General features: G+C 48.4%; 2 protein-coding genes and 1 long non-coding RNA gene across 6 annotated transcripts in view; all 3 read right to left on the bottom strand.

Moving 5' to 3' along the window:
- Positions 1–56: 56 nt before the first annotated feature.
- Positions 57–15,185, bottom strand: LOC134506168 (phosphatidylinositol polyphosphate 5-phosphatase type IV-like). Its single transcript, XM_063316221.1, has 11 exons — positions 15,133–15,185; positions 11,633–12,401; positions 9,661–9,784; positions 8,569–8,666; positions 7,897–8,021; positions 7,501–7,620; positions 6,313–6,420; positions 5,062–5,223; positions 3,620–3,735; positions 1,766–1,902; positions 57–926 (listed from the first exon to the last, which is right to left on the bottom strand). The coding sequence occupies exons 2-11, from the start codon at positions 12,367–12,369 to the stop codon at positions 794–796; spliced, it is 1,860 nt and encodes a 619-aa protein (XP_063172291.1). The 5' UTR covers positions 12,370–12,401; positions 15,133–15,185; the 3' UTR covers positions 57–793.
- Positions 9,791–11,329, bottom strand: LOC134506197 (uncharacterized). Its single transcript, XR_010068781.1, has 3 exons — positions 11,058–11,329; positions 10,055–10,188; positions 9,791–9,898 (listed from the first exon to the last, which is right to left on the bottom strand). It is a non-coding gene; the product is annotated as an uncharacterized LOC134506197 (long non-coding RNA).
- A 1,945-nt stretch (positions 15,186–17,130) lies between the features above and the next one.
- Positions 17,131–26,124, bottom strand: part of SEC16A (SEC16 homolog A, endoplasmic reticulum export factor) — a 39,431-nt gene continuing 30,437 nt past the window's right edge. For 2 of the 4 annotated variants that reach the window (XM_063316206.1, XM_063316207.1), the window contains 7 exons: positions 25,642–25,719; positions 24,922–24,978; positions 24,424–24,526; positions 23,406–23,543; positions 22,187–22,281; positions 21,653–21,727; positions 20,697–21,090 (listed from right to left, as the gene is read on the bottom strand). In XM_063316206.1, coding sequence (XP_063172276.1) covers positions 20,848–21,090; positions 21,653–21,727; positions 22,187–22,281; positions 23,406–23,543; positions 24,424–24,526; positions 24,922–24,978; positions 25,642–25,719 — 789 coding nt within the window. In that variant the 3' untranslated portion in view covers positions 20,697–20,847. Of the gene's footprint in view, positions 18,589–18,894; positions 18,958–20,696; positions 21,091–21,652; positions 21,728–22,186; positions 22,282–23,405; positions 23,544–24,423; positions 24,527–24,921; positions 24,979–25,641; positions 25,720–26,124 lie in introns of those variants that run through there. The other 2 variants (XM_063316209.1, XM_063316210.1) reach the window with 2 other exon arrangements.

The raw sequence follows: 26,124 nt of genomic DNA, 5'->3' as shown, positions 1-26,124 counted from the left end.
GGCACACTAGAAACCAGTTTTTAAGTTCTGAATCATCCTTTATTTGTTTCAAGGAATTCTGAACCCAAACACAATCAAGGAAAATGGCAGGTGACTACACACGAGGGGAAAACATTTCTAACTCTTACCAAACCATTGGCATCAGCTAAAATTTGCTCTTGCTATTGAAAATACTGATTTTTGAAACCACTCAAGGTGCCATCTCTCTCTAGCTCATAGATTTTAACAAATGTAGCTGATGGAAGCTAGCTTGTCCCAATCTGTAACTGAAGGCAAAAAATCCCTGTAACCTCCTCCTCGTCACTGCCTTCTGAGCCTTCCCTTGCCCCTGCAGCGTTTCAGAGATCTTTTCTTTCTAGAATTCTTAGGGAAAAAGTTGCTTCTGGGGACGGAACTACACTCTGGCTGCTCTATACTTGGCTTCCCAGCTGCAACTGAAGAATGAACACAGAACAGGGCTTAGAACGTGTTCCTTCATTCCCAAGACGGTCCTCAGAAGTGTCTTCCCAAACCTAAGAAGCGTACGTGGCTGTAACAGAAAAGCCAACACCCAGCAGGTTTAATTCAGGATCCTGCTCAAGCACCAGGACAGGCACTTGTTGATAGGAAGAAGCCACGCGCTTGATAAATCTCAGCCCAATCCACTGAGCATCCAGCCACGTCCAGCCTCGAAGGAGCCCTTTGCTTTCATGGTTGTGCTGGAGCCATTCCGGCAGAATTCTGGGGAATGAGCTGGAGGAGGCCTTGTCTGCAAGCCCTTCGTGTTGGCCTCATAACCCCTGGGTGTGTTTGGTCAGGAAACGGAACAGACCGTGCTGGATTTCTGGGTTTTCAGAGCTTGTTTTTTCTGAAGTTGCCTCGTGATCCGTCTCTTTATGCCAATCAAATAAAGTTCTCGATCGAACAGGCCTGCAGCCAGTGGGATGCTGTAGGTAAATGGTACAAAGCACAAACCAGCTCATGAAAAGTTAAAGTACGTGCCATGCTGTTGTACAATCTCCGAGGAATCATGAGAACTAGGGAGAGGAGGATGTGGGACCTGCTCCAATTGTCTGGCATCCTGGTTTTTCATCTTTGTGCAGCCTGCAAATTCTAGATTAAATTGACAAGTTTTCTTCCCTTAATCAGGGGTCAGCAACCTGTCCACACAACGAGGACCACTGCACAATGACACAGATGCCAAAGTAAAAACACGCCTTTTAAAAATTATCACAAGATCAGGTAAAATCTTACTAGGTTTGGCTATTCCATGAGATTATTTTGAACAATTAAAAACAGCCACAAATATAAAGCTTTATTGTTTAAGCGGGAGGTTTGTAGTACCACCCAACTGCATTGTGGCTTTATATCCCTGACCATGTCACTGAGCCCTGGCTTCAGCTGCTAGGATTAAAGGGAGCTTGGCAGGAGAGTGCAGGTATCGGGGGTGGCTGGGTGCCTCTCTGCTTTCTGGGAGTAGCAAAGGGCAGCTGCTCTGCTTCTGGGGACCAGAATCGTGGGTAGGGTGGCCTGGTTCTGGTGGCTACAGCTGCGTCCCGATCCACGGCTACCGTGATGACTGTGGCCAAGGCCTCCTGCTTTCCGTGCCTACCGATACAAGGCCCTGAGGGAGAAAGGCTGCGCTCTGGCTGTCTCACCTGGCCTCCAGGGCACAAACTCAGACTAAGGTGCTGCAACCCAAATGTGTCTACGGGAATGTCGGGGGCCTCAGGGTGAAGCGTTTCAAAGGCATCCTCTGCTGCCTCTCAATGAAAGTCATACTCACTTGTCTCTTCCAGGTCTCACTTTGACACGAAATAACCCATACACAGGGCGGTGATCTGACGTTTTGATCCCAAAGCAGGCAGAGTACTTCACGGTGTGGATCTCATTCTGGTGGCGGCTTCGGTAGATGACCCGGTCCTGGAAGGGGAGAAGGATGAGCAGAGCGACTCAGGGCAAAGGCGACCGGCAAGCCCACCTCGGAGGTTAAGGAGAAAGGCTCTCCTGCTCCTGGGTGAAGAGAACTTCCTTAGGTCAGGGAGTCCTCTCTGGTACGAGAGGCAGTGTAGAGTGATGGCTTCCCTGCAGAGGCAGGAGAACGCAGCCTTGCGGGCTGCAGAACATTTGGAGAGCGTGTTAGAGCTGCCATGGGGAAAGAGTTCTTGCCTTGTTTAACTAGGCGGGTTTGTGCCTGCACTTGTCGCATGTCACTTCCCTGCCCCCAGAACAGGGAGATTCCTCTGGTAACTGAGTTTTATGTAATGCTGGCTTCTGTGCCTGACTGACAGAGATCAGGAGCCATCTCTAAAACGGTTGTTAGGATCATTTTGGGGGGGAGGGTAGGTACCTTCGAATCATTTTTGACTCTCAGCAAGTCCCTGGATGAGTTCCTGCGGTTTTCTTGGCAAGGTTTTCCAGAAGCAGTTTGCCATTGCCTCCTTCCTAGGCCTTAAACCAAAGTGGTTCTCAAATACTGATTAGGGGAGGCCGAATAAGATAACACCTCTGGTGGCTTCATAAATGCGTCCATTTCATTTTCTTGGCAACAATACAGAAGTAAACAAGGCAGAAGTAAAACTCGGGGACTCCCAGTTTCTCATCCGGTGGCTTTAACCCTGTGGTGGCGAACCTTTTGGGCTCGGCGTGTCAAAAATTTGGAAAATGCCTAACTTAACTCTGCTGGCATGTCACCCCTCCCCCCCGAAGAACAGATAAACAATTCTTTACATATTCATTTATTTAAAACAAAATACAATCCAATTTTGGGCAGCGAAAAGGGCGGAGATGGGGAGGAGGTAGATGGGTGGGGGGAACTGCAATGCCTTTTTTTGTTCAGTTTCTTTGGTAACTCAAACAGGGAGAATAGTTGTTGTTGGTCTCCCAAAACATGGTGTGTCACACGTGCCAGAGGCTCACTATCACTGCTTTAAGCACCAGACCAAATCAGCTCTCTTATGTAACAGTACAGGGAGGAAAAAGTAAGCCCACAAAGTCATCCTTGTATCATTTACCTCATTTTTTCGCCAGGCAGACCTACCTTTGGCTTTATACCAAGAGTCTAGGCCAGCGCAGGGAACCTCTTGGGCCAGACGGAGCTCTAGGTAGCAGTTTGGGGGTGGCCTGCCCCCCTCCCCTCCCCCTCAAGCACACACAGCCTCCTGAAAGACAGGCGAGTCAAGCGCTCTTCCCTCAACGCAGACGGGCGGGGGGTCTGAAGCCTTCTCGCCCAAGATTCTAGCGGCACGCCATCTTTTGGTGTCTGACTGGGGCTGAGGCTGGGGGGGTGTTTAGTGGAGAGAGAAGCTCACCAAGGTGGCCCCTCACATTCCATCTCCCTCCTTGCCCTACCTCACTCTTGGCCAGCCTGCTAAAGAGCTGAGAGGGAGGGAGGGAGGGAGGGAGGGAGGGAGGGAGGGAGGGAGGGAGGGAGGGAGGGAGGGAGGAAGGAAGGAAGGAAGGAAGGAAGGAAGGAAGGAAGGAAGGAAGGAAGGAAGGAAGGAAGGACGGTGTACAGCTGAAGGGCTCGCTGGCCTGTGGGAGTTGGGGACAGAATGCTTGACCTCTGGGTAGCCATTTCTGCTGGAGGGGTTTCCCTGGGGGGATGCTTGCTTGCTTGCTGCCTCCCAGAAGCTCTTACCGTATACGAAGGTGTCCTCTGCTTGGAGGTTGTGTCGTAGGTGTCCTGTCCAACGTCAAACTTGTAGGAAGGACGGAAAAAGATGGGGGCTTCTTGGAACCCCTTAAAAATAGAACCTGTGGGAAGAGCAGATCGGGCAAGTCAAAGGACTGACTGCTAAATCCCAGCCTTAGGGAAGGACTCCCCAATACGCTGCCGTTAACGTGTCAGGCTGCAGAAGCTGACAAACTGAGGAAGCAAGAACTGCGTTCTTGTGAGAAAGGCTCTGTTAATGCTAGTCAGGGTAAAAGCCTCCCAGGCAGGCTGAGAGCAAGTCAAGGCAGAGCTGGGCTGGAAGGCCTCTTCTCCACACTGCCTGAGCTGGGCTGAGCTCCTCCTCCTCAGGTTCCCATAGTCTCTCCCATCAGGCTATGGCTAAATCAAGTGCTGGTGTAATGTATTGGGTCGCTGTACAACCCAGAAGTGGTTCAATGAATAATGAAAGGACAGCGTAAGCTATGGATCTACAGCAGAGAGCTCAACCTTCCCCCAAAACCTGGAGATGAGCAAGATGCAAAAGGGGGTGGTCAAGCCCCTTTGTCTGTCTTCGAAATGAAGACTTTATTCAAGCTTAATGCCTGCAAGGAGTAGGTCAGCCCTTTAGCTGGCAAAAGGTCTGTAGGTACTTAATTATAAATAGTGGGGCGCAACAGGGTTTTACCATTCAGCTACAGGGACATGTATGTTCCATCCACACCCATCCATCCATCCTGTATCTGGCTGTAATCAATTAGGACTCCCAGGGGTTAATGACAAGGTACTGCACATATAAAATATTAAACCTTCCCGGTAAGGAAAAGCAAGAAACAATATCTATTTATCTACAGATAAACAGCAATCCCTTAACGGCAGAAAAACCCAAACATCCCCCATCGCCTGGCAAATGTTCCCTGGAAGAGCTGTTATTTAGCATCCTCCGAAAAGAAAGGGAGCAAGCTTGACCCCAACTGGGTCCACTTTCAGAAAACAGGCCCTCCCACCGAAAAGCAGCTGCTCTGGACCTCAGCCTCCCCCCTCACTTCACGGAAGAGGGATCCTACCAGGGGCTTCTTCCAGGACGGCTGAGGTGGCTGGTCAATTCTGTTTGGAGAATATAGTTCTGCAGGTTGTCGAATATAGAAAACCAACCCCCTAAATTGCACCCAGAAACCAGCGGGGAGCAGCACAGGGCCTGGCGCACAGGTTGTCAAATGGGCCGCTGCCTGTCTGATAACCAGGGGTCACTGAGGAGGCGAGAGCTGCTGTGCTGAGATCCTCCTACTCCGGGCACAGCTGGTGCTCAGCTGGAGCCATTGCTTCTGTGAGGGTCGCTGCACCGATCAGGACATTTGGCATGGGGGGGGGGGGTTGGCTCCTGGCAGCTGAACTGCAAAAACACCTGAAAATGGAAAGGTGCTCCTCACCACTGTGCATTTCCTTCAACAGCTGGTCATGCTGTAGCAGCACTGACACGTCCAGGTCCTGGCCGTGACTGAGGATCTGCTCTACCACCTCCCGGTCTTCATTCAGGCGGAAGTTGAAGTCTCCGAACCAGAAGACGTTGTCAAAGCGGGTAGTGACGTCTGCTGCAGAACCAAGCAAAGGAGGGGGAGTAATTGGAGAATTACTGCGGCATGGAGATTAAGTCTTCCCAAACCACTTACACAGAATTATTGGGGACCTGGGTTTGACCGAGGGGCTTGAGGGCGGTATTCATTCAATCTAGTTTGCAAGCAAAATAACTGAAACTAAAATCACTACAAGCCTGAACTCTTTGGAGGAAAGCATAATCTGTGATAGGTATTTGTACACCCCAGTGGGCAGGAGTGAAAGTGAAAGGAAAACGATAATGATGCCCAGCACTGAATCCCTGGCAGGGAATTCTGGGAGTTGCCAACCCCAACCCCAATACCTAGATATAACCTAGGTAAAGGTAAAGGTAAAGGTTTCCCTTGACGTAAAGTCCAGTCGTATCCGACTCTAGGGGGCGGTGCTCATCTCCGTTTCTAAGCCGCTGAGCCGGCGTTGTCCGTAGACCCATCCGTGGTCATGTGGCCGGCATGACTACATGGAATGCCGTTACCTGCCCGCTGAAGCGGTACCTATTAATCTACTCACACTGGCATGTTTTCAAACTGCTAGGTGAGCAGGAGCTGGGACTAACAACCGGAGCTCACCCCGTCACGCGGATTCGAACCGCCGACCTTCCGATCGGCAAGCTCAGTAGCTCAGCGGTTTAACCCGCAGAGCCACCGCGTCCCTTAGATATAACCTAGTGTACGTTATATTTTTGTGCGACTACACATTCCTTGAAATGTAATGACTATAACCTGCCACCATTTCCCTGCTCCAGTGCTAGTCTGGGCAACTTCGAGATGTGTGGATTTCAACTCCTGGAATTCTTAGCAATGGCCAGGCTGGTTGGGGAATTCTGGGGGTTCAAGCCCACACATCTCAAAATTGCCCAGGCTGGGAAACACTGGCTCTTCCATCTAAGCCTGGTTTTATCCCTTGGACCTGCATATGTGCCTAGATCAAATCAGTGATTACTTTCTAGAGAACAGACTTTCCTTCAGGTGTATCATTATGGTGGTATTTATTTGAAAGAGAGAGTCACATCAGCATACGAAGAATGCACAGCAAAGTACAGCACTTTCAAGTGCCAAGTTACTCACAGGAACTAGATCGATACGGGTTGGTATCGGGAATATTTTTGGGCAGCGAAAGAGCTTGGATGGTTTTGTTGTAATCCAGGACCCTCTCATTTACTTTGCCATCCCCAGCTGAAAGAGAAGAAGGCTGCTCAGTGCAAGTCCTAGTGGAAAAAACACACAACACGGCAGCTTCCACTGGAAACCACTTCAGGAGATTTCTCTCTCTGAAGTAGAGGAGAACAATGTTCTCAATACTGTCCCGGATTTCAGCGCTCAGAAGGACCAAAGCTCTGTAAATGGGACAGCTAGATGAAGGACAGCCGGTTGCTCACAGTATTCAGTTGGACTAAGAAAAGAATCTGGATCAGAGTCCCACTAAAGACTAAGCAAAATTCTTTTAGCACAATCTCCAATGTTCACAATATAAGGCCAGAATTCTGAAGACGGGGGACAAGAATGAGGGCCATGGAGCTGTAATCCCAGAGATTTCAGGAGACGCATGCTCCCACTTTTTCCTAGTCCTAGAAAAACTGGAACACCTGGCTGGAAGAAGTGGAGGAGGAGTTGAGCTGGAATCCCGTCTCGTAACACTAAACTTTCTGGGTATGTACTTATATTGGAAGAGGAGGGAGAAGCAGTTTATAAGTGCATCACCTGAGAAGTCATGTTCAAACCATTTACCTGAGAAGGAAAACTTGTATGGGTTGAACCTGGTGAAGCAGGAATCTCTGATTCTCATTATTATTATTTATTTTCTATCCCGCCTTTATTATTTTTATAAATAACTCAAGGCGGCGAACATACCTAATGCTCCTTCCTCCTCCTATTTTCCCCACAACCACCACCCTGTGAGGTGAGTTGGGCTGAGAGAAGAAGACCGGCCTGAGGTCACCCAGCCGGCTGCTGCTGGAGAATTCCCTCATCAGGAACCTTCATAAGTCAGGGGATGAGCAGTTACGTGGTTGTGGACTCCAAAAAGGCAGGAGAAGATGCCCAGGATTCAAGCTTGGGACTAAGGTATAAAGGGGGAGGGTGCCGTTTGTTTCTTTGTAGACACAGCTTCCTAACTTTCTGCAATAGCTCTACATACCTACCTTTCTTGCATTCAGTTGGGAACACAGAGCAGGGAGTCCAACTGGCATACCTGTTACAAAGCTCTGAAAAAAACTTACTATGCCTCCAATGGGCAGAAGTTAGGGAGGCACTCACACGTAAAGTGGGAAGTGATGAAAAGGAAGGACGTGCCAAAGAAAGTGAAGCAAATTCCTAGCGCACCCTTGGTTTTGAACTGAGACACGATGCGCGTTGTCACTGTGGCGTATTCCACCTCTGTGGGAAAGGAGAAGTGAGAAGGCCTGTCAAAGAGCGCTCGGAAAAAACAGTGCTAGAATAAACAGGCAGCACTTCCCCTTAGTAGCTAGGGTGAAAAATACTGCAATTAAATGTTGGGGTTTGGTTTCACCTTCTAAGCACATCGCTCTTGCTTATTAAAGGTTCGGCTTTCTCCCCTTACCAAATAAAAACAGGCTGTCTGGAGATGTAGCAATATTCCCAGCGGAGTAGTGACTTAAAGGCCACTCGAAGTTTCTCTCTGGCAGCACGTACCTGAGCAAAACCAGACGAGATCCCTTCGCAAGAAGACTGACATGTAAAGGACACCGTGGGCAGCTGCATAAAACATGACATACTGAGGGCCCAGCGTCTCCTGCAGGCGAATCTCCCACTCTCGCCTGCGGAAGGGAAGCAGAGCCAATTGGCCATGCTGTACTTGAGGAGCTCAGAGGCCAGCAGCTCCAGTCCAAGCTCAAAAGGGACTTCCATGGCCAGTCTGGCTTATCAGGATGACATGGGATCTCCCGGAAGCGCTCTTCACCCTCACTAGTTCCACGCACTAGCCTGAGCTCCTACTCTTCAACTCCTTGCAGTGACTCTGCCCACATCCACTCTTCTCCTAGATGCCAGCCACTGGTCGCGCACACTGAGGATTGTAGACAAATGAAGAGGAGAGGTGAACCCGGGACTAATGCTGCCAATGGACCATTACAACCTTCTCGCAAAGGAGGCCTGTGCTCACAAGAAGCTTTGCCCTGTTTTAGAAAGTTCTCTCATGTTACAGAAGAGGGGGGAGTGCTTGCGACAGCCTCGTCCTCTGCAACATAATGATCCTATTCATAGTTGTGTGGGGATTCTCAAGAGGAAACACCAGAGATGTGGAAGGGAGGGAGGGAGGGAGGGAGGGTCTCTCAGCTGCACAGTTGCTTCCCTTTGTTTCCATACCTATCTGGACAGCCTTCTTGGATCCCTATCACATACACGTCCTGGGCATAATCAGGCTCAGACGGCAACAGGAAGTCATCCAGCATCTCAGGAAGCTCCTGCAAGAAAAAAATGACCTTTCCAACTGTAGATGAGCTCATTTGAGGGCTCTAGCTGCCAACTGAAGAACAAAAAATGAAGCAGAGTACCAAATTCATTTTTCCTGCATGCAGGATGCAAATAGCTTTCTGTTTATCTGGGGTGGAATACAGAAAACGAACAGATTTGCCATCAGAAAACGAACAGAGCAGAAAATCAGTCACTCAATCCACATGTGAACATTACTAGGAGGGTTAAAGGCCACTCTGCTTCTCCATGCACTGCTCGTGAAACGCTGCACCAATACCTGTTCTGGGTACACAAGCAAGCATTTTAACGAGGACAACGTCCGGTCTCATCTAGAACGTGGCAAGCAAAAGAATCGCAAGGAGAGGCTCCTGTTTCCTTTCCTTTAGTTTTTGCATCCACAGCCCACCTTTCCTAAACTCAGTCGACCTAGCTGTTTCTCTCCACAACTTTGTTACATTTCCCTGAAAATCTGTCTGCAAAAGAAACGCTAAAAGGGGGGAAAAAACTTTTTATCTGGGAATGGATGAGCTGCAAGTAGATTTGTAGATCCGAGACAGCTGGCTTATTCCCAAGGTTACACAAACCTTCACTGAACATGCTTCCAAGATCTTTTGCGTTAAAAATATGAACTTTAAATGCAAAATTAGAATCATATAGTGACACTGTCCCGAAATACCTGCAGGTTTCATAGTGTTAAAAGGGCAGGTATGCCGTAATTTTTCCCGGGAGAAAAGTCGGTGTGAGCCTGACCTGTCAACACTGAGGTAGGCCAGGCTGGGCTGAGCTGAGCGTACGGCTTGCCCTCCATCCTTCCTGCTTCACGGGGTGAGCCTGTCTGCGGGCAAGATGCTTCCAAAGCAGCTCCAAAGCCTCACGCCTTATGGAATGCTGAACTGCGCCTTTGTTTTTCCTCCTTGACCTAGCCTTCTTCCCTAGGAAAGGTCTGCTTATTAGAGAAGGACATTGGGACCCTCATTTCCTCACCTTCTGGCCCTGCATGTTCCAGGTGGCTACGAAGATGCCAATGCGGCGATCAGGAAAATACCGGTTCAGCTCTTCTGCTCCCAGGAGGGCACCACTAGCAAGAAGGCTGCCTTCCAAGTAGCTTCTGCAGAAAAGGATATTCTGTTGTTGTTGTCGTCTTAAAATAATTTACAGTATTGGTTTATTCTGCAACGCTTCTTGAGCACTGAAGATGTTGCCTAGTCGGGCAATGAAACATCTGCAAGCAAACAACCAAGCTCAGAGAACAGCAACGAGGGCTCCACAGAAACACTTCTATTGCACCCTCTCCTAGCAACATTTTACGCAGCCGATAATAGTACTAATAACAGATGTAGTGACAGCAAGCGAACCTGTGAAAAGTCAACTAACGTACCTTGGGAATCAAAATCAGGACTGAGGGGTCAAATGTATCAGAAAGGAGGAGAGGCAGGCCTTCCTTAGCAGAGTGCTCCAAAGTCTAATGACAGCCTTGGCAAAGCTCTCCTCGGAAAAAAGCTCAGGTGGGCGCTGGAGTGATGGGGGGACACACAGAGAGAGGATTTTTCAGTTCAGTGAGACACAGAAGTTAGAATACTGGGGAGGGTGAGTTCGAAACATAGCTCAGTCGCGAAGCTCACTAGGTGATTAGGGGCCAATCATTATCTCCCTGTTTAACCTACCTCACAGGGTTGTTGCAAAGTTAACATGGGAGGGTATCCCAGTACTTAAATTCTTGCGAGAATACCGGGATTTAACAAAAAGCAAATAAATTCCACTTTAACTGGCAACCAAGCTCTTAAAAACTCCCACATACGACGTTGTGTTGGCTTTAAAGATCACGAACAACATTCTGATTTGGGCACAGAAACAGTTTGGAGAAGAGTTATGCCAGAAGAACAACGTACTGCCACATGCAGAGCACACAGAGTCCCAGCCATCATTGCTCCCTGTTGTTCAACACACCTTTGCCCATGGGCACCAGGGATGGCTGGATCTCTGTTGCACAAGTCATTTTTTAAAGCCCTCGCAGCCGCGGCAAACTAGGCTGAGCGGCTACCCCATATCTCTTTCCTTGTTCTCCCTACCCAAAGCCCGGAGTGAAAAAATCAAGAAAAAACACACTGAGATGCAGTCAGAATTATCCCACAACGGGCAGGTTCTAACCCACACAGGCGCGCCTCACTCCTGCTAGTTTTCCAACTACAGCCTGGGATGGCTGTGAGCAGGGGAGCCCGAAGGACAAAACGGCCATCGAAATACAGTGCCCTGAGAGGCCTTGTTATCGAGGAGCCTCTCCAGGACTTTGCCTCAGTCTCAGAGAGGTAAAGGATAGGAACCCCACAGTCAGTGGAATCTGGGACAGGCACAGCTTGGGTGGAGGTTAATGGTGCACAGACCTCATCGGTGTCACAGCCATTTTATAATGGGTTTCTCCCTTCTCAAGACTTAAACAGCTTCATATTCCTGATGAAGGTGAAACGTATCTTCCTCTGGAGCACATGATGATGGACAAAACAACAGCAGAGGCTTCCTCATCGCAGGCTACCTTATCCTTCTGTCGGCAAGCCCAAGGACTGAACCTGAGGCAAAGGCCCTTCTTTCTATGCCGGGGCTCTCAGCGGCTGGGTTGGGAAGGCAGGGCAGAAGAGCTCGTTATTCCGTAAGCAGCCCCATCAAGTGACAGGCACCTTTCTAGAGTAACAGAAGCAAAACAGTCCTGTTCCAGAAACCTTATCATCTAAAAGTTATACGCTGAACATTGACAGGAATTTCCCAATAAAGTTCTCGGAGGGGATATTAGATTGCTGCTGAGGCATCCCCCTAAGAGGGGGGAAAAAACAAAAAACACGGTTTTTCCATTCTGCATTAAGGTTTTCCTTACTCAAAAAGGATTTGTCTAGAAGTTCTGCAAAGGCCCTGTCCACACCAGAACAGTCACCGCCACCACGGCCCCCTGCTCCAAGGCACATACCTGTTTCGCACGTCTCTGACGCGGATGGGGGCCAGCAGGCTGAAGGTAGATTTCACGGAGGCAGCCAAACAGTGCTCACAAGCCATTCCACGGCTCTGAAGCTGTGTGTCGCTCCAGCTGCTGCCCGCTCTTGGGAAAACACTCCGGGAACCAAACTTGTAATCCGCACAATCTGGGTCAATCCTGTTAGTGGTCCTCAGAGAAGGAAAGGAGCCCTCCAGTTCCAGAGGGGGGGGAGGCTGGGTGGCCAAGACCTTGGACAACTTCCTGGGCGATGCAGAAAGGCTAAGCCTGCTTTGGCTGACGTGGGGAGCCTTGCAGCCTTGGTACAAGTTGTGCCCAGGCTGCAGATGGTGGCGGCTGCCACTGGAGGCTACTTCCTGCTTGGCGGGGCTTTCTTCCTGGAAAGACCCATCGGAGGACCCCCCCTCGGCTGAGTCAGCCAAGTTCTCTTGGTTCTTTCTGAAAGACCTCCTCCTCCGCCAGATCAGTTCATCAAGAGAGGATGTCCGCTCCAGCCTCGGTTTACGGGGAGGCTTTGGGGTCAATGACTTAAGCCCAGCAGGGGTTTGGGATCCGTCTAGCTGCAGTCTGAAATTATCATTGGAAAAGGGGGGGTGGATTTCTTGTGGGTCCCTGGAAAGATGATCCCCGCTGTTGCCTGCCTCCTTCCTTGCTGAGTGGCCATCCTCCTTTGGCCGTAGGATTTGGGGCCTGTCGCTTGAGATATGCTCCATTGTCTGCTGTGAGAATCCATCAGATGCACCAACTACGAGGAAGTCAAAGAATCACTATTTCTTACTAGCCAACAACAAGTTTCCATGTGTGCAGAAAAACATGAAGAGGAATATGAGGGGAAAAAAATGGTCAGGGAAGGAATCCCAACAGTGTTACCCAAGTTGGTGTAGCGCTTTGCGCTGCCCCTAGAAATATTAATGGCAGAGGTTAGCCAAGCCTTCTGTTTTAATTGCAAAAATTTTAAACCCCAAATGGATCCACTCTCAAAAGATGCTGCTAGTATTAGTTGGGTCGTTCCCATTTTACAACTAGAGATTGGAAGTTTATGAAGCAGGAGATTTTTATTAGGGCAGATTCAGGTGGGAGAAGACTATTTACCCCACTGTTACTGGTTTATTATGAAAATGCAAGGTAGCCCTTAAAAACATCATACTCAGACAGATCTCAAGTTATTTAAGGCTTTAAAAAAGTCTGTAGCTTATACTTAGCAAAGTATCAGATGTCAAGTAGGGGTATCAAAGCAGGCAAAATACATTTTATGATTGCATCCATACAACACAATTGGTTATGGACGTAATGCCGCCCAGAGTCACTTTTTGTGAGATGGGCAGCCATATAAATTTGATAAATAAATAAATAGTCTGGATTGACATAATACATGAAGTACACATTAATCAAATAGGCTGGTTTTATTTAAAAAATGCTAAGCCCTCCCACTTAACCCAGCTTAACTCTATCCTGGCTTAACATCTGATGTTAATACAACAGCTACGTTTTTGACTGACTTCATTAAGCATATTGTGTGACGGCAATGACCCAGCCACAGCTTCCACATACATTTTGGCAGTTTGCATCTGAATAAAGTAATGCAACTCAGCGTGCAGACAACTGAATGTATGCTTTTGGCAAGCAAATTATGTAAGAATGTTTCAAGGTTGGTGACATTATATCATAACCTATTCAGTGCACTACCTTTAGGCACCCAGAGCCAACATTTTACATTTGGGATAGGGGATGCAGTGAGCAGGCATATATTACAAATGCGAGAAGGAACACTATCTTTGTGCGCGCTCTACCTCAAGATGGCAGGAAACTGAGCGGCTGTTATCTGCCAAAGCCATCACAGAACTGTCCATGGCCTGGAAAAAAGCCCATGGGCTGCAGGCCATTCACCCTTGGTTGACTGCCACGTGCCCCCCTGACCAGTCGTGCCCCAATCAAACTCTCGAAAGGAAGCCAAATGACAAGGGAAGCCACTGGTAAAGCAACCGCAGTTCTACCAGACCTGGGATTTACATAAGATCTAACATAAAGGGAAAGAAACTGATTAAGGGATGGATTCATGAGTCTGCTATCTATTTCTGAAAAGTCTTGGTATTCTAAAGATGATAGGACAAATACGTTTCTATAACGCCCAGATTTAATGTTGGGGGTGTGTTTGGTGCCTTTGAGACAGTTTTTGACTCCTGGCAACTGCCTGGACAAGTCCCTGCAGTTTTCTTGGCAAGATTTTTCAGAAGTGATTTGCTACTGTCTCTTTCCTAGGGCTGTGAGTGACTGGCCCAAGGTCACCCAGCTGGCTTTGTGCCGAAGGCAGGACTAGAACTCACAGTCTTCCACTTTCTAGCCTGGTGTCTTAACTACTATGCCAAACTGGATCTTGTGTAGTTCAATTACTGTAGTGCATGTAGGCTTTTTAAAAAAAAAACAGCAACCACAGTGTGAAGGTGAATAGCATTCATCTGCAGGCTTTTGTGTGTATCATCCAATACATCCTTTGCTACACTGAGGATAACCTAACTTGACTGGTGGCCAGTCCAAATCCAAATCACTTGGACTGTGTCTAAGACCACCACTCTAAGGCAAAATCATGCACCCCCTCAAGATCTACTGCTACAAGTCAACACATTGATTCAACCAACTCGGTAGGCCAATGTGCTTCCAGAGACACAGGGTGGTCCAGTGTCTAGGGAGAGAGACCTGCATCCTGCAGACTTGATTTTGAGTCCCTCTAAAACTGCTATTAGGGACGCGGTGGCGCTGCGGGTTAAACCGCTGAGCTGCTGAGCTTGCCGATCGGAAGGTTGGCGGTTCGAATCTGCGTGACAGGGTGAGCTCCCGTTGCCAGTCCCAGCTCCTGCCAACCTAGCAGTTCAAAAACATGCAAATGTTGAGTAGATTAATAGGTACCGCTTCGGCGGGCAGGTAACGGCATTCCGCTTAGTCATGCCGGCCACATGACCGCGGAGGAAGTGTCTACGGACAAACGCCGGCTCTTCGGCTTTGAAACGGAGATGAGCACCACCCCCTAGAGTCGGACACGGCTGGACTTAATGTCAAGGAAAACCTTTACTTTTACCCTAAAACTGCTATTGCTCCACCTCCATTCCCCATCTATAAATGTATTAAATAAATAAATAAATAAAACGGAACCAAGTTGAAACAACCTGCTAAATAACATGAGTTAACATTTCACTTAGAGTTATCCAATGATCCAGATTTTGAACCAGACCGACCACAGGTCCACTTTAAACTAGGTTTCCAAAAGAATGGAAGAACTTTCTGTTTCCCTACCACGGCTTCCAAACTTTTGTTTCCAAATGTAATGCAACAAATTTAAGTGCAGGCACACCCATCATGCACGCCCACATGGGTATGCACCGTTGCCACTTAAACGTGGATCTCCATGGAGCAAAACTACAGGAAAGGAATAAAGTGTGTCTCCAAGACATCCGTCCCACATCAGCAACAACAACAGATACCCTGGCACTGCTGATAGATCCTGTGTTGCAATTTCTTTTGAGCAATTTCAGAAGGAAGATCTTGGTATATCTATCAACGAATAGACCCCAATCAAGCCCAGCCACAGTAGCGCTCTTTCTAGGACGTTTTCCCGCCTTTTCCCAAAGGCTCCTGGCTCGGGGGGGGGGCGGGGGGGCTAAGGAGAGAAAGACAAACCCCGGAAAGCGAGCGATTGAGGGGGGGCAGCCCAGGACTCGCAGCCTTCAACGGGAGGATGGTACAAACGTGCAAGAAGATGCAGAGGCAGAAAGCCAAGGGGGGAAAAGCAGGCCTGGAGAGGTTCACAAGAGCGCCCCCCCACCGCGCAAAGCCTGGGAATGAGGCGGAAAAGGGGCCCAGGGCGGCTCCCCCCGTCCAGTCCCCAGCAGTTCCCCAGGCGCTGCCTCCTGCCCTGGGCCCTCCTTTCCTCCAAAGGCCCTTTCTGTGGCTCCCCCCCCGGAAGAAGGGCGACAAATACACCCCCCCCGCCCCAAAGGTCAATCAGGGCCACCACACAAATCCTCCCCAAACGAGAAGGATTCCCACAGGGAATCCAGTAATAAAATGCGAACACGAACACGATTCTAATCGGTGGTTTTTTTTTTAAACCTGTTTTGAACTGTTTGTCCACTTGATTTTTGTAAGCCTTCCAGAGTCTTCTGGAGCGGGCGGCCATAACCCAAGTGACGGAAAAATAAAATGAAATCAAAACGAAACGAAACGAAACGAAGTAACAACCATGAAATGAAAACGACAGGAATGAAAGCAAAATAATGGAGTGAAAATGAGGTAAATAAAAATAAAGCCACGAAACAAAATAACGGAACAGCCAACGGTGGAAAGGCCGCGGCCCCGTCCCGAGCCCCCCGAGCCCCCGGACGGGGGTGGCCTACCTCGCAGGGCCGTTGCGGGCAGCCGGGCCGAGCCGAGACGGGTCCCCGCGGGTCAGCCCCGCCACACCGCCCGCCGCCCGGGCCGCGGCCCCGCCCCCTCCAACGGCCGCCGCGCGCACCGCCCTTCGCCCGCCCCCGGCGCGTTGCCACGGCGACCGGCGGTCCGCCGTTGGTGTTGCTGCCGCCGCCGCCGCGAGGCCCAGCCCCGATGGCGGGGCGGAAGCAGCCGCTGCCGCTCTTTAAGCCAAGACCGCGGCCAGGTGTGGGTCTCCCAGGTCCGGCTGGATCCATCAGCGCGGCTGAGCTCGCCAGGCCCTCAGCCGTGGTTTGCACCCAGAGCCAGAAGCCACGGTGTGCTGGGGGCGGGACTCCTTTCCTTGCGGCTGGGCGTGTGGGCAAGCGGTGACTTCCCTGGACCATCAGGGCAACAATGAGGAGGTTTCTTCTTCTTCATCCTCATCATCCCCACAAGCAGGGGGTTGCTCATGTGTAGCTGCTTTTTCCTGCATCCATTTGTGAAGCAGCAGGATAGGAAGGCCGCTGACGCATTGGAACTCTGGTGTTGGAGGAAGCGCCTGGGAGTGCGGATGGCCAAGAAAACAAACCGGCAGTCAACCCAGGGGTCTCACTTGAGGCGCAAACGGCCAGGCTCAAATGATCCTGCTTTAGACACGTGATGCAAAGACCCAGCTCTCCGGGGAAGGTGGAAGGAAAGAGGACGGCCAGCAAGGGGGATGGACGGTCGCAGTGGAGGTGCCATTGGACCAGAGCTGCAGGACCAGGTTGGGGACAGATCCTCTTGGAGAAAATCTCCGTGGTCACTACAAGTTGATGATGAATTGATGGAACATAAATCAATTTTTTATACAGATTCCTCATGCTATTTTGGGATCATCCATTAAGCTTCAATCCTTCCAACGTCAGCAGGCGTTTGGTGAAATCCACTGAAATCCTCTAAAAATATTCCCCCAATCTGGGGCGAAGGATGATGGTTTGAGGCACCAGAAACCTGCAGACCCTCAGAATGGCTTCGGGATAAAGCTGGAGACCCCAATAAACACAAGCCAAGTGAAGTGTGAAAAGTGCTCCAGAGCGCAAAATATTTTATTTAAGAATGTACAGTGTCAATTCTAACATTTATGACAGAGAGTGGCTCTCTGGGAGGAGGAAACCTGGAAGTGAAAAATGCTTGGTGGTCATTGACATGGAGAAACTCAAGAGAGACAGAGGTCTAAAGGGACAAACCAGACATTCAAGACGATTAGATGAAAGGCCAACCAGCGGTTGAGACAAGTTCTGCCTTCTTTACAACTCTTCACCCACAGCAATCCTTGGAAACATGTTTAAGGTTCTCCAGAACCCAGATATGTATAATTAAGCCACGGAGCCAAGCATCAACATTTAAAAATACCCCTGCATTCCTTGAACCAGCATTGGTCTTCTGAACTGGCTTTATCAACCACTGCACCAACATTTAGTTCCCTCTTGTCACTGTTCAGGCTTACACAGATCTTGGCAAAACCTCTGATAGCTTTGAGGATTTCCTGCAACTCCACCTGAAACCTGCTTCATATCTCCGTTGGAGAGGCTTGCTAATTCAATTAGTAAAGAAGTGATAGTCAGCCAATGATGAACTCAGCCAGTTGGTAATGGAGGAGGTCCGAGACAGAAGAATGAAAACTTCCACGCTACGCTTAAAAAATAGAACACTAAGCCCTTTTGAGCTGTTACGGTGTTATTTGAGGGTTCTGGGTTTCAGAAAGGAGCCATATTGCACTTCAAGAGGAATTATCAGAAAGAGAACACTGTGAAACGCTATACAAAGAGCTTCTGCTCTGACTCTACGGTTTGCTTTACAAGGAGCCTAAGACACAAACTACATACACACTAAAGAAAATCCACTTCCAATTAAATCTTAGATTACAAATCACAGTTTTGTTTTTCCTTTCCCCTATTCATTATACACCTGTCTGCATATTTGGATCAGCTACAGTTCCCTCCCCAAAAGTTGGGGGTGAGGGAAGGTCAATAGGAAAAGAAAATCCCCGCCAATTCTCTTAATGTGCCAGATGAGCAATAAACCCAGGTAGTGGTTTATATGCATTAAAACTATGCTCCAATCCCTGTAAGGCCACAAACTGTAATATTAAAAGATGACACGGGAGAAGTCCACCATAGATGGAGTAGCAGATTTTAGTAAAGCTGGGGGGAAAAGACCACCCCCTTGCCTTCGGTTTGACTCCTTTTTCAGACAGCCACAACTGCATTCCTGTTGGTTGATCTCTCCAGTCCCTCTGAAGTTTGACCACTCCAGCCACCTGTTAGGTAACAAGGAGCATTTGGTAATCAACATCGGCCACAGTCTCCATGGAGAAGCCACCCAAATCGATTCTCAATTTGAGAAAGGGCACTGGCACCCCATGACATCTTTTGGGAATCCATGTGTGATGGCCCGATTGAGAGACTGAATGGATGCTATTTTAAGGTAGGGTATTTTCTCTGCCCAATTCTGCCAAGCCGTGAACCAACTGGAACTGCAGCAGGCTGAAAAGACAAGAAGACATTTTTCAATCAATTTTCTAACTGCACAGCCTGAAACAAAAAAACCTGCAAACACAACTTCTATTGCCTGAAATATACAGGCAAGAATGCAAGAATGTTCCTAGCATGGTTGAAGCAAGATTTTTTGCCTCTAAACCCACCCAAAGGATTTAATTCAAGTTGGAGCAAATCCCTGCTCATTATGCAAAGCACTGCAGAGGTGGGGTGAGGCCAGTTCTGCATATAAAAGGCCAGTTTTGCAGCACTCCCCTTTGAGGGGCCGTATTAATAGGAGGAAAAATGCTGTACCTGTGCAAACTGCGAAGGATTGTAGAACTGGACAGCGCCAGTTGGAGGATCTCCAGAAGATGCCTAAACAAAGCAAGGAGACAGTTTACCATTACTGAGATGCCAGAAAAAGTCAGACAAGCTTGCCGTGTATGCTTGACAGACAGGGATGCCACAGTACTGCAGCAGAGCGTTACACATGAATGCCAAACAGAAGGAAAAACCACCTGCCCCCAACTCTCAGGGAAGCCTCCAGGTTACCGACAGGAGCAGCAGCGCAGGCTGTCACAGAACAAAGGCACATGCATGAACCTGAAAAGGCTCATTTGGGGCACAGGGGAAGTGGCATTGTAGACATGCAAGAGGAGCAGCAAAAATGTTAGCCGTGCCAAATGCTCAAAGAACTCCCAACTGGTTGGGGGAGCAAACTGTGAGCCTGCCTGGAGGGCCATGTGGGGTGCATCCCCCTCACTGCTTCCAAGGGAGCCTCAAAGATGAACGTGTGCAAAGAGGAAGCACTTGGTTCCTTCTGACAGGACCTGGGAGAGAGACCTGTGATTCTAGGAAGTCGAAGGCTCCAGAAAGGGACCTGCTTGAGGGCTTCTGCCAGGAGGGCTGCAGAGAGCTTCCATCCGTTTAAACCCATTTAAAGCTCCCATAAACCAAGCTGGGTGCTGAGCAATTTTCACTGGTTTCTGAATGCCTGCTGGATCAGCAGTCTTAAAATGGTGGTCATTTTCTCACAGCATCAAAGAGGTCCCCCAGCTGGGTCTACCTCCATCTGCGTGCGTGTCCAGGTGAGGGAAGAGAAGAATGTCGCAAAGCAGAATGACCCATCTTTTGGAAAAGGCATGATCTGCATTCAGCAAAACACTCTCTTTCATATAGATTTCAAAGGGGAGCAGAAAGTTTTCACTGAGTATTTTCCAGCAAAAATGGGGGCTCTGCTATTGGGCCTTTTGTGACACATTGTTTGTTACTTTTTCTGTTCTGGTAGTTTTACTCGTTCAAGCAATAAAACAGGTTTGTGATAGTTACATTTTGCTTTCACTATAAAATACTCATCTTGAGTAGTTTGAGCAAAACGTTTTAAATGGAGTGGGTAATCTGTAAGCACAGGTGGCCCCTGAAGCCCTTTTCTGTGGTCTCCCCAGTCTCCCTGCCAACAGAGGGGCTGTTTCTTGCCAAGGCTCAGATCAAAAAATTGTACCTTCTAAAACACCCCCAAAGCATTCCCCAGAAATCCCAGCCCTGCACACTTCCATTGCTTCACAACAGTGTCAGACTCACTGTGCCAAAAAACAGCCCTTCAAAAAAACTGCAGCCACACAGCCTCGGAAAGGGCACCCATTCTGGCCTGAAGAGGCAAGTAAGTATTTGAGGAGAATTAATAATGTTGTTGTTATACTGTTTTGGAACTGGGAGGATTCCCACAGGCCTGACATGCAAAGATTTGCCCTTCCCTATAGGTTAATTATGGCAAGGGGGTAGCCCCCAGGTGGGGAACCTCTACAGCCCCCCTGAGTGGGCAGGGGTAAAACCTTTCTTTTCTTGGGGAAGGGGCTAAGGAGTGAGATAAACGCTTCTGCAAGGCTTAAGGCACCTATTTCACACTTAACTTAAAAAGTGAACATTTCAGCCCAGATCCCTCCAGAGATGTCGCAGGATCACTGGCCCTACCTCCTGTGGCTCCTAAGACCAACTTCTCACCCTGTCCTGTGGCATTTAAAGTAGCAAAACTTGCTCATTGGCTCACACACTACACACTGAAACCAGATTTATGCTATCCAAAGCCAATAAGCCATAGTCTTCACCAGAGCACCTAGTTGCGACCTAGTTCCAGACTGGCTGAACAAAACCCCAGCTCTAAGCCTTTTTTTGCCCAGGGACTAAACCCTGCATTGTGGAAAAGCAATGATGTTTCCCCAGCCAAGGAGGAGTGACTCAAGAAGAGGCAGGGATGGCTATGGGAATCTACTCCATTTCCCTGAGGACCTGCTTTGAGGGCCGGATGGCTTCATCTTTATGGTGATGTGTTAGTTTGATGAAATGCAAGTTGGAGAAGATGCAGGGAGGCCAGACTAGAACAAGGTATGATGGGTGGGGTGGGAAAAAGGAGCAGGAGAACAGAAGAGGAGGACGGCCAGCCCAAGGTACCTGATTTAAATGCTGGCTGACTTCACGGGATAATGAACTCATTGAACTAGAGCGCGAAAGCTACAAAACAGCAAAGACACACAACACACAAAAAAGGAATCAGGGTCACCATGCAAGCCACGGCCTGCAACTCTCAGCTACCCTTGTTCATATCCGGGGGCGGGGGTGTCCCGGGGCCAAAGGTTGAATGATAGAATCGCTAAATGCAAGTTAGCGGGTTTTTTAAGGCACTTTCTGGGTTACAAACACCTCAGATGCAACCAGTCAAGGCCTCGGGTTGGATTTGAACTGTCTAGCATTTCCACGGCATTTAACGTAAGTCAAACTCATGCACAAAAAACGGTTAAGCAGAGGAATGAAAGTTACTGGGCATGGCAAACTTCTTCAGAAGAGGCAAACATATCTTCAGTTAAGATTTCCCAGATACGAATTGCTAGGCCAAACCTGGTAACTTCCCATTATCGTACTGCTACTGTCTCCTGGTTCCCTCTTCCTGCTTCTAACCACCATTAGCTCCTGAGCTTGTTACCTGCTATTTTCTGCTGCAAAGCTGGGCCTACAATGATCTGGCACGTGCCCCAGAGGCTCTGGGTAGCTGGCCTGACAAGGCATGCACGCCTACCTCTCCAGTCTGGGCGTCTCCCGAGTTAGACGCAGGAAGCTCGGTGCCAGGTGGAAATGTGGCAGAATTTAAATACTGAAAGACAAAAGAAGGAAGCCATAAACAGCCTAAACCATGGAAATGTAGCAAAGACCCGAGGGTATCCAATTTAAATGATCAAAGGCTAAGCATTAGATGGGCGGTGGCAAAATTTGAAAACTCAAATCAAATCAAATCCGAAAGTACTCATTTTTGTTAAAAGTTCTCCATCATGGGGAGAGGTAAGAGAGGAATCAGTGCAATAATTAACACTGACATGTTCCTTCTTACTCACATACCCTGCACCCCTTTTTGCTGTTATCTCTCACACAGGCACAATCCACTGCCCCCCTCAGCACTCCTTCATTGACATCTACCACCAAATTCTTAGCCACTGGGGCTTCTAAGAAAGTGAGTGGGGCCTTTTAAGCCCAGCTGCTGCATTCAAAGCCTCTGGGGCCACATCACAAGTTTCACAGTCTCTAAACGTAAAGAGCATTTGCAACTCCAACTTACTGGAACTTCTCCAGCTGACTCAGGGTTGGCACTGTTCCCTGGTGCCACCTGATCTTGTGCAACTCCGCCCTCCAGCAGGGTCTGCTCTTCAGGAACTGCATGAAGAGGCCACAGGTTTAACCACAAGAACAAGCTCTCTATCCCTTCCATAGCATTTCAGCGGAAAAACAGCCAAGGTTGAAGAGGGCAATCTCCACCATGATGATCTCCAGCTGGCTTAGGGGAAACTAGTGTTTTCAAGTTAAAGATGTCAATGTTCTTTTGAACTATATTTCAAAATTGTGGAATCTGATTGGCTTTGAGGACTATTGGCTATATCGGACATGGCCAAGAGAATTATATTGAGACATTGGAAATGTATTATTACCCTGGATATCAAAGACTGGGTTCAAGAAATGTGTAATCCATTTTTCAAAAGGCATTTTTCTACTAATCAAAACTTGACACACCATGTTCTCTTTGGCACAGATTTCATACTATTTTATAAGAACAATTTTTATGCACAATTTGATTCAGTTATTTATTTAATTTTATACACTGCCCATGTCACTATGCAAGTGACTCTTAATAATTATTACATGATTAAATGAATATGTGATACATTTAGGTGATTTTATTGATTTGGTATGTTAATTTTTAGGGTTATTTTTTGTTTAATTTTTTAATTCTTTCTTTTTGTTGGTTATGATTTCATAACGTATTAATTTGTTGGATATGGCTGTTTTTAAACATTTTGTCTACCTTTCTCTTTTAAAAATTGCAGTAGTTTTTAAACAAATTGATGACCAAGAAGCCTAGAAGGCAGACTGCTCACACAGCAGGAGAGGAATGGGCTGGGAAGAACCCAGAATTGTGCATCTTTCAAGGAGAGGCCCTTGGCTTACATTCAACAGAGACCAAGACATGCTCTTTGCTTTCACTGGTTACTATGAAACTATCACCAGCCAGAAAATTGAGAATTCAAGAAGAGCTACTGTTTTCACAAATAATCTAAACTGGATATTTATAATATGTCTCTAAGCTATTCAATAAGAGGCAGGTTATCTAAAACCTGTGCCAATTCATTAAATTTCAATCTTTTCCTCACTATGGCTGTGCAACTAGTATCAACCAAAAGCTTCCCACCCCCCTTTCTTAGAAAGGGAAGCAGAAGAAACAGCAGCCAGGAAGGCAGCCAGGCAGGTTCTGGGGGCACAGCTCTCACCTGCCACCTTCTCACCTGAGTTGGGTACAAACAGGTTTGCAGGGATGGGCATCGGGGCCAAGGGAGCAAAAAGGTCGGCTGGAGCTGGGGCAGCAACGGGGGACTTGGCTTTGCTTGTGTTCAGGATGTCCACGTAGCGAGCTTTACTTCCCACTGCAAAGAGGCAAGCAGGGAAAAAAGGCTTATTCCGGAGACTGAGGAGAAGAGGAAGAACATCAGGGAATATGGGCACAATTTCCTGACTGCTGCACTCAGGATGGCCAGGGCCCCTCCTCTGCTGCTGTGCCAGACCAGGTCACAAAAGCTCTCAGGCAGAGCCAGAAAAACGGCTTCTCCCTATCAAAACAGGCTAATTGTGACAACATTTGGCACTGGGTGGCCCTATCACCGGCCCTAACTATCTCGAAGCCAAAATATACAGCGATTCCACATACGCTGGTGGTGACCCCACCCCCACAATTTATCAGGAACCCTCCCAAAAGGAATTTGTATTCCCACAAACCTGGAGGGCACCAAAGCAAAGGCAAGATTGACCTTTTTGTCAGACCCACAACCTGGAGTGGTAGGCATGTGCCAGAGGCTCAGGAGGACCTCCCGCCAGAGACCGCTTTCTCCCACTGGCCCACAACTCCTCCACTGAACTACATCGTACACCCATTTTGTTGCAACTTACACACGCAGAGCAGGGGATCCCGACCGTTTGGGGCTAATGGACACTTCTGAAAATTTGAACACATTAGGGTCATTCTGCAAACGGTGCCCGCTACAATCCAATGACTAGGAAGCAAATGGCGAGACTGTGCCAAAGGACGCCCGGCGTAACACACATCGGCTCCTCCAACATCTCGAGGTGCTCTCGAACCCACCCCTCCCCTCCCCCTCTGCCTGCAACCTGAACAAGCCACCATCAGTCAATGAAGGGTCTGTGCAGCTGGACAGACGATGGCCCCACTGATTTTAGGGCAATCCGTAGGCAACCTGCGGCTCCCACCAGCTCTACAGGCCAGGATAAGCTTCCCAACTGCGCAGGTACCTGCTCTTCTGGAGAACATGTTGACGGAGGCGCTGGGAGGCCCTGCTGGTCCGGAGGGAACAGCCTGAGGAAATCCCGTGGGAGGAGGCGGAGGGGGTTTGCTCTAAAAGGGGGAGAAAAGCAGCCCTTGAAATCCAGATCTCTCGACAGCCTCCCTCTCCTAACACAGCTCTCTGCTGGGCCTTGCTTATGTCTGGATGGCAGCAAACCAGGCGATGGCTCTCACAACAGCCCCTCAGGAGCGGGCAGGTTTGCAGAGAGAACTCCAGAGACAAAGGAGTGGAAAAAGCAAACAGGCTAGAACAGCAAAGGAGGGAGAAGACGGTTCCGAGGGATGCAGCTGCTTTTCCAGCCTCTGACAATGTGGGGGTGGTGGTGAGCGAGAGCAGCAGGGGACTCGGAGAACGACGTGCTCATCGGTGATCCAATCTCAGTTTCCATCTGGTGGCCCAACGCTGGAACGCTGATGCTCATTTCAGAGCCTGCCACAACACTTACCTCCTCTTCAGGTTCGTCTAAGTTGACCCATCGCTGTTTCTTTTCGTCCCAAACGATCTGCAGATCGACAAGAGAACGAAAGATGCCACCAGGCATGGTAAGACCCCCACCGCTCTGAAGCTGAGCCACATTCAGCTAGCTAAATTTGTACGTGCTTTTTCGATTTAAAGATATTTTTATGGTTAGAATAATGAAATATAAAGGGACAATGTCTACATTCAATAGTAGAATAAAACAAAAAGAAACCACTAGGCAGAAGTAAAAACAGTATCGAAAGCTTTTTAGTGACACATTTCCAAAATTCTCTTCCATTTGTTTCTCCGACCTGACCACAACCTAGTTAGTTATATTTTACACTGAACACTGAAGGTTCCTGCTGTGCCTATTTAAGTCCTTTCATTTTTATTGGCCTCATAACCTTTTTCCTAGAAACCATATTGCAAATGTCTAAATTTGCCTTGCTGGGCAATGCATAGTATGTAAGGGAGCTATTCCTGCTTAAATCTATTGACTGTTCTTTGCCAATCCTGAAAGGTTTCATCTGAGTTTGGAATTGGTACCATTTGAAATAAAAAGTTTGTAAAAATAAAAATGTGTTTGTTTTTAAAGGTCCCAAGGTCAGATGCCACAGGATTTTATGAACAAGTCCTGCATTGAATATTAAAAGGAAGAAAATGATGCCCATCTATACTAGCAGGGGCTGAAGGACAATCTTCTTACCGACTTGTTCTTATCATCAGGAAGATGAGCTTCATTTTTGTTTTTCCCCATCAGCCAGCCAAACCAAGTGCCACCACTCTGAAAACAAATAATTAACTTTACTTATTTGTTTACATACCTGGTTGGTGCAAATGTAGAAACAGTCAGAGTGTTTCATTCATGCAGTGCTTATAATGCTTTACCCAGCACGAAAGACAGCACAAATGTTATAATCTAGAGCAGGGGCTGGCAAACTATAGCCTGGGTCCACCACCTGTTTTGTATGGCCTGCAAACTAAGAATGGGCAGGTGGGCAGCAGATTGCCAAGCCTGAACCTCAGCTGAACTCCTGGGACAACAGGCAGGGCATCCTGGGAGGTGGCTTATTAGCAGCCTCCTTGGTTGGCGGACTGGCAGGGTTCAATGGCTGCCATGTTCCTTGGCTGGCAGACCTGCCAGTCATGCCCATGGAGGTGAAGCAAGGACAGGAAGTGGCTCTTTACT

Source organism: Candoia aspera, chromosome 16 (assembly GCF_035149785.1).
Source record: "Candoia aspera isolate rCanAsp1 chromosome 16, rCanAsp1.hap2, whole genome shotgun sequence".
NCBI lineage: Eukaryota > Metazoa > Chordata > Lepidosauria > Squamata > Boidae > Candoia > Candoia aspera.
Note: the sequence above shows the minus strand (reverse complement) of the source record. Positions and strands in the feature narration are given on the sequence as shown.